The sequence below is a fragment of the Myotis lucifugus genome, unplaced genomic scaffold, assembly GCF_000147115.1.
Source record: "Myotis lucifugus unplaced genomic scaffold, Myoluc2.0 scaffold_131, whole genome shotgun sequence".
Lineage (NCBI taxonomy): Eukaryota > Metazoa > Chordata > Mammalia > Chiroptera > Vespertilionidae > Myotis > Myotis lucifugus.
The window spans coordinates 3643833-3651836 of NW_005871179.1; the positions used below are offsets into that span (position 1 = coordinate 3643833).

General features: G+C 57.6%; 1 protein-coding gene across 1 annotated transcript; it reads right to left on the reverse strand.

Annotated features, from left to right (window-relative positions):
• Positions 1–1625: 1625 nt before the first annotated feature.
• On the reverse strand, positions 1626–7794 carry HCRTR1 (hypocretin receptor 1; the record flags this gene model as incomplete). The annotated part of the gene is made up of 5 exons (XM_006094273.3): positions 1626–2714; positions 4335–4456; positions 5416–5645; positions 7097–7212; positions 7551–7794. Coding segments are annotated over 5 exons (903 nt in total), but the record flags the coding sequence as incomplete, so codon positions are not given.
• Positions 7795–8004: the final 210 nt, after the last annotated feature.

The window sequence follows — 8004 nt, forward strand, 5'->3', positions numbered from 1 at the left end:
ACTGTGTACCACACCACGCAGAAAGCAGCAGCAGAGGGGGCATCGTCTACATGAGGCTGCTGTCACTTACCAGGGTGAAGTTGAAGGATAGGGGGCTGGGCTCAGCTCAAGAGGCCGATTATGTGTTTTATAACTGTTTTAGGGCTGGCATTCTGGGCTGGACGCAGCCACTCCAAGCTTTACAGCCTGGCCTTTTTATTATCTCAAGCCCTGGTTTTATCCTCCAGACAAACTGCATTTATTAAGTCATAACTTTCCCCCGTGTTTATTAAGCACAGACAGCTGTACTGGTCTGCTGGCTCTTCCGATCAGCACGATAACCAGTCTACACTGAATGTCCATAGTGAGCTGACAGAATTTCAGTCCAAAGCCCAAACACCAGACACCTGGTTTGCCCGGGGGACCTTATCATGGGTGATGGTGTGAGAATCCTTTTGCTTTGGGGGGTGAAGGTAAGAACTCCCAAGCCCTCGGCGGGGCTCTCCTCTGCAGTGGACGGTTGGGGAAAGATACAGCTGTTTGGCAGCTCCATGAGGCCCAGCAGGTATGTCGGCCTGGGCAGTTCAGTCCCATTCTCTGTAGGTTAGAGTCGTAGAATTAGATGCATTCCTAGAGGCCAGCCACCATCCAGAGCTCGAGCCCCTCATGGCCCCCATGTGAGTCCAGCCTCTGCTTGCCAACCTCCAGTGACAGTTCAGTGCATGCCAACCCTCTAGATGCCTGGAACCTGCCACACATTCCCCCCAAGTCCTGGGCTCCTCAGCTTTTCACTGAGCATCTCTCGCCTTGTCATCCTGGTCATGTCCCTGAATTTTCTCCAGTTCATCATAAGGCTCACATGGCACTGGGTTCAACCAGCAGAGAGTAGGGGAAGCTTCTGTTGTTTCTTTGTTCCCACCGAGCCAAGTGTTTACTGAAACCCACCTTTAGAATGATGCCAGTCATATCCGCCTTGTGCTCAGCTGGGGCTGAGGAGCCCAGGACCCAGCTTGGTCCTTGTGGGCACAGTTGGTTCTGAGTGTGGGGCCAGCTCTCACACCTCATTCTGCACGCTGCACTTCCAAGCCTGGATCCTAAGGCCAAAAGGAGTGTAAAATGGGCAGGACAGCCCAGCCCAGCTGACCACAACTGCACATCTGGGGAAATGCCCACCATGTGCAGGGCTGGTGAGTCATCTAGAGAGCAGGCGACGGCCCACACCTTCCACGTGTCCTGGTGATGCCTGCGAGGAGGGGTGCTTACCATTCCCGGGCTGGGCCCCTGGCAAGACCATGGTTTTGCCCCACTTCCTGATGGGTGAGGTCAGAGGCTGTGGCTTTAATCAGGTTAAGCAGACCCAGCAGTGCACATGGCCCGGCCGGCCTCTGCCAGGTGCCTCCCACTCCTCAGAGCAGCGCTTCAGTCTGTGCTCCACCTCCTGCCCTGACAACAAGGCGCAGGGCCCCTGGCAGCCCTCTAATCATCTCGGTGGCAGGCGGAGCACGTCCAGCCAAGTCTGTGGCTTTCCCTTTATCCTGTGAGTCCTAGTGAATAAACAAAGACCCGATATCCAAGAAGGCGATGATAATAGGAAGTCAGTCTGTTCGCTCTGCTGTCTGCCCACCCTCCCCCCTTACCTCCCATCGCCCACTGGGCCCATGAGCAGACAGATACGTCAAGGGTTGAGGTCCTGGGCACTGCCTGAGGAAGCAGCACCACGTGTGCTCTGAGGCCTGGCGAGGAGCCACAGGGATCCGGTGTGGGGGATGGAGGTGGGAGTAGTCAGCAGACAGCATTCCATGCCACCTTGTCCTCTCCCCACCCCACCCCCGACTTCCCCACCTTCCTCGCTTTTAACTTCAGAGGCACAGATTTTGTGCAATGACAAGGAAAGGGAACATTCAGTGCCAGGCTTTTAATTACAATTGCTTTGGGCTGCTGGCCTCCACGCCAAATGGTCACATGGAGAGCGTTTTATCACACCACAAAGCCGAAGGATCCAGTCTGTGGTGTGTGCACGTGGCACCTGGTGAGGGTGGGGCTGTATTCCCACAGGGAAGGGCTGGGCCCGGTTTGTTCAGGCGGGCAGCGGACAGGGCTGGCCGAGTGCAGCCTGGGCTTAGGGAGTCACTGGGCTGGATGGAAAGGTTGCGGGGCCCTCCCAGCAGGCTCTAGGGAAGGCCTGTAGTCAGGGAGGAGAGGGGTCTTTGGGAAGAAGGCCAAGCTCTGGAAGGATGATGAGGATCGATGGTACTGTGAGGGACAGCCGAGTGAGGAATACAATGATGATCTTGTCCACGACACTACAATTTACAGAGAGCTTTCCACTTTCTTGAGCATGCTTAATCCTCACATCAATCCTGTTTAGAGGACACAGCTCAGAGAAGGGGTGTTACTTGCTCAGAGTCAAACAGGTAGAAAACCAGGACCGGAGCCCTGGCCTCGCACTGCGTCCATAGCAGTCAGGGCTGGTCCCCCAGGAGCCAGAGGAGCAGTCCAGGCAGAGAACGGGTTGCACCCCCTGGAGCCACAGGGTAGCCTCGCTCAGGGCAGCACTGTGGTGACGCTGGTGACCACCACGTGCTCTGAGACTTTGGAGACGGAACATCGGCTCTGCAAGGACAAGGACTTGTGCCTGGCAGAGGAGCGGGGGCTGGGGGTCCTCAGAGAGCCGCAGGGACCCAGGCGGGGCAGGCAGCAGGAGAAGGCAGCTTTGAACTGCTCCCGGAATTTGCCTTGGTTGGGAGACAGAAGACACAGCCATCAGGAGACGGATGCAGCAGGAGGGGGCCTTGGGCCCAGGGACACCCACACAGCTCAAGCCAAGCTGCCTGTGAGGGGGTGGGAGGGAAGGGTAGAGTGGGATGGAGAGAGCCTCAGAGCCACCTTATCACTGCCAGGGAGAGAACAGAGGCCGGGAGCAGGTTCCCAATGAGAAATGCAGTTTTTATCTGATTCCTTGACTGCGCTCTGGCTCTGAGCCCGCTCTAACCGTGTAAACATGGTGTCTGGCTCAGGGGCCTCAGATCATCTCTGCCCTCCTGGGTGTGCAGGTGGAGGGGCTCAGGGCTCACGGAGGCTTTCCCATCTCTGTCCCCTGGTAATGAAGATGACAGCAGCAGCAGCCCTCGCACCAGGCATTGTGCTGGTGCCTCAGCACCCTGGGAGCCTGGGGTCCTTTATCCTTACATCATAGATGAGACACAGAGGTGCAGGCCTGCCCAAGGTCACCAGCTAGCCGTTGGCCCTGGTTCTAACGCGAAAGCCTTTTGTCTAAATGGGAAGAGTGAGTGGGGAAGGAGGGACTACCACAGCCACCTTGTTCAGCAAGGGCACCAGGGAGACAGATTTTATCTGGAACTGAAACCTTGATCATGTTTCAGCATCCCACCAGCCTCTCCAGTGCCCAGCAGAGGGCCTGCCTAGCACACAGTAGGCGCTCAGTCAATGTAACCGCAAAGGAATGCACTGTGCCTGCTGCAGTGTGCATCTCTCTGTTCTCTCTGAGCTAGAGACCACCTGGCCAGCCTTGGTTGAGTAATTCTCGAGTCTCATGAGGGTTATTATATTGACCCCAGGTCCCTTTCAACCTTTTCTGGAAGATTGTTTGTGTCCAGGCCTGAACAGTCATCTGGACCAGTTCTTTAGGCCGTAAGTCAGAGGTCGGGTGAGTCGCCCTTTTGCTGGGCAGGGGGACTGTGTGGAAACGGACGTGGAGGGCATGGGAAATGCGGGACAGGAGAGAGGAGGCCCAGGTTGGGGTTGGGGACCAGGAGGCCTGGATTTCCAGAGTGGGGAGCAGAAGGACTGGTGCTGGAGGAGGGTGGATCCAGGGATAGCCCCCCCCCCAAATTCTGGCCCCTCTGCCAGTGTGTGTCTAGCTGGGCATGGGGAAGCCCTCTGGTGATGCCCTGAGCCCCGACGATGCCTTGATTACGAAGCCATCCCTCAGGCCCTCTTCCCACAGGCCTGCTTCCCTCTGGAGCCTGTTGACCAGGCTGATTGGAGGTCCTGCTGTGCACACACCTGGTGGGGGTGGAGACGAGCTGTCCTACTACTGCCCTCCCCACCCACTCACTGGTCTGCATAATCTGCAAAACTGGACCCTGGGTGCTGGTCAGCTTCCTTTGGCCACAGTTGGGACTGTGGCCGGTCTCCCACTCAGACCAGGACTTCTGGGGTTAAGTCCTCCCCCTGAGTGGGAGTGACCAGAGCAGGGTCATGATTCCCAGGAAGGAGTAGGTATGGACCTCCCTTCCCCGCCTTCTTTTATTTGGTCTGGATTGAGGATGGGGAGGCTATTGCCCTGGGGACTGTTGCTGCCCTCGGTCACTCTGCCTCCCCAGCCCACTCACCACTGAGGAAGTTGTAGATGATGGGGTTGGCCGCACTGTTGGCGTACACCAGCCAGTGGGAGAAGGTGAAGCAGGCATAGACGGCTTCTCGGTCGCTGGCTTGGTGGAACATCCCGAACACCCTAGGACCGAGGGGAGGAGTCAGAAATGGGGCAGACGTGTGTATGTGTTTATGCTCCTAAGCTACAGGGCGATAAAGTACAGGAGTTCCCACTGCCCCTTCCATCCACCCCTTTCCTGGGCCTCTGGGTCTGGGGTCGTGACCATAGTTTTGGGTTCTTGAGCACAGAGTATGACTGGAGTGGACCTAGGGGCAGGCACCAGGGCACATCTGCTCAGTCACCGGCTATCTGACCCCCGGGGTCTCCCCATCCATGTGCTCATACATCCTCACAGCCACCTGATGAGTCATAGACACGCCATTTTTCAAACAGGGAAGTCAAGGGACTGGCCCAAGATCACTCAGCCAGGAAGTGGCCACGCACTAACTCACTGAGATGTCTCATGTCAAATAGTCTGTTCTTTCCCTGCACCCCGAGGCCTCCCGCTCGCCATGGCCCTGTGCTCCCTCCGCTCAGCGTGCTGTCCCTCCCTTCAGGTCTCTGCCAAATGTCACTTCCTCAGAGAGGTCTTCTTTTTAAAACATATGCTATTTTTTAAAAAGATTAAAAAATAAAACCACCAGCCCCTGTCACCACCACTCTCTATCCACTCTCCATATTTTTTTCTTCGTAGCAGTTGTCACTGCCTGGCATTATAATGCATATTTATTTCTCTCTCCCATGGGATGTGGCCTCCGTGAAGGCAGGGATTCTGTACTGTGCACTGTTCGCTGTGTTCCCAGCCCTACCATTTGACGAGTGAGTGAGTGAGTGAGGGGATGAAAGAATTTTCACAGTAGCCCTAGGAGGTTACTATCACATGTTACAGATGAGGAGACTGAGGCTCCAAGAAATGACCTGCCCCAAGGTCATATCATAGCTTTGGGGTTAAGCCAGGTCTTTTTCCAAAGCAAAGACAGCACCTTCCTCTGACCCCATAACCATCTCCTCACCCCTAACCTCTCCCCAAGTGCTCTCACCTCTTAAGGACATTGAGGACACTGATGGGCAGGTAGCAGAGGGCAAAGACCAGCAGCACCACCATCAGCATCTTGGCTGTCTTCCTCCGAGCGCGCATCTGCTTCACCTCAGCCAGGAAGGCCCGGGCCCGCGGCGGCGGGGGCTCTGCGCCCAGGCCCTGCCCCTGCTCCTCCGACTGGTCTGAGGGCCGCTTCCAGTTCCTCACCAGGGCCGATGTGGTGCCCGGGATCTGTCCAGCACACACAGAGACAGCAGTGGTGGGAGGAGCTCCTCAGAGGTCAGGCCCTTTGCTGGGCTCTGCTTCGGGCTGGACCCTGGGGCAGGTGGAGGTGGGCGAAGGGAACAAACCCTTGCAATAGGAAGGAACCTAACATTCATAACAGAGACCAACACTCTGGACTGAGTGTGAACACCTGCTTTCATTTCCCATCGGCTCATGGGGAGGCCGCCCCAATTAGGCCTTTGGGGAAGATATTATCGGCCCTTGGTTACAGATGAGGCAGGGGACCCTTGGCAACATCCTCCCATCCATCCTCATGGGGTCACCTCCTCCATCTGTGGGGGTGGGGTGCAGGTGAGTCTTGCCTCCTCCTGGCCCTGCCTGCCTGTGGGGAAGCCTCGGCAAGGCTGAGCCAGGGAACAGCATGGACTGGCCTGGCCTCAGAGCACAGGTCCCAGCCTAGGTCGGCGCCCATAAGCCTATCGTGGTCCAGGCTCCTGGAGCGGCCACAGATGCCCTCGAAGCCCCTCCCACCGCTAGACACCTGAAGCTCCCCGCAGAGGGCATGCGGCCAGAGTGCAGGAAATGGGGCCTAGGGCCGCTCAGCCCTTCCTGAGCTATGCGACCTTGCTCAGCGCACTGTCCTTTCCCGAGCCTTGGCCTTCCTGTCTGTGAGATGAGAGAGCGACTGCTGCCCTCTTGACTGGCGGCTGTGAGGAGCAGGTGGCATGTGTTGGTGGACGGAAGGCTGGTCATGCTCTGGCCTGCATGCTCTCACTGCCCAGACACTGGCCCAGGACTCACTCCTGCTGGTGCCAGGAGGCCTCTGAGCACCCCCAGCCCCCAAAAAACCCCCTCCCCATCCCACAAAACCTGCTGTGGGTCAGTTTGTAATAGAGGAAAGAAGGCAGGCCCTGGGCCCAGAAAGTCCCTGCCACTCATTGGCTGTGACAAGCTGGCTGCCACTACTCAGCGTCTGTAAAGTGGTACTATTGCTGCTTTGGTTAGACGGTTGTGAAGATATTGTGAGCAAAGTGCATGATTTGGCCAGCGACACGGAGGTGCTGCTGTTGTGGTGTTGAACTGAGCACTGGACCCCACCGATCGGGGACTGAGTGCCTGGCCTTCCCCTCCCTGGCTGAGGGGTTTGGGAAGCCGCTTTGCCTCTGAGTCTGCTTTCTCCTATTAAGTTGGGGACAGTATACAGTGGTTAAGAGGATCCAAGACTGGCTGGAAGTGCATGGGACAGTCAATGGCAGCTCCTGATACTGGAAGGTGTTCATTCCTGTTCAGCTCCAGGGTCGGCTCTCCCACTTCAGCCTTGCGTTTGAAAGTCCCTGGGCCTTTCCTCTCTCTGGTTGCAGCCAGGATGGCATGTTCTGAAGGCAGAGGACTGTCTATTCCCTTAGACCAGCGCCATCCCCTCCCAGCCCAGGCAGTGACACCAGAGTGGGACTCACCTGGCGACCCCAGAGCTTGCGGAAGATCTGGAAATACGCCATGGCCATGAGGCCCAGCGGGGCCAGGTAGGTGACAATGAAGAAGCAACTGTGGTAGATCTTGGCATAGAGGTCATCTGCAGGGGCCAAGAGATGCAAAGGTTGGGCCCCAGCCTGCCCTGCGTAGCAATGCCACCTGACCGCGGCGACGGCCAAAGCAAGCAGCTGGGCCCCACATGGGCACCTTGGCAGAGGGACCCTGGAGTTGCCCAACCTGAGGGTGTCCATCCTGAGGGACCCCCAGCAGATGTCTTTACAGAGGAGGTACGCACCCTGAAGGTATCCTCGGTAGATGTCTGCTCTAAAGTGTCCTCTCAGAGATCCCCCCCCCGGGTGCCCTGGCAGCTGCCTGCCCCAGGGGATGTGCCCAGAGGTGCCCCCTTCAGGAGTGCCTGCTCAAGGCTACCCCCGTTACCTGCCCAGCGTTCATCGCAGACAGAGAAGAGCCGGGTGCGGTTGGCGAGCTCGGGCAGCACACTGCTGCATTCCATGACGGCAGCCTGGGGCACCATGACAGCCAGCGACACAGCCCAGATGCCCAGGATGGAGCCACGGGCACGCCGGGCCGTGCTCTTGAACAACAGGGGGTGGCAGATGGCATACCAGCGGTCCAGGGCGATGAAGCTGAGGGTTAGCACTGCCACCGACACAGACACGGCCTGCCCCGTGGAGACGCCCTGTCAGTCCTCTCGGGGGCCCCCCAGAGATGGGGAGTGGGTGAGGGGCTCACAGCCCAGGTGCAGGGCACCTCCTGGCTCCACCACTCACTGGCTTGTGAGATTTGGGCAAATCACGCACCCTCTCTGAGCCTCACCTGCGAAGTGGGAATATACCACTCGCCTGGCAGGATTCTCATGGAAAGAAACGCA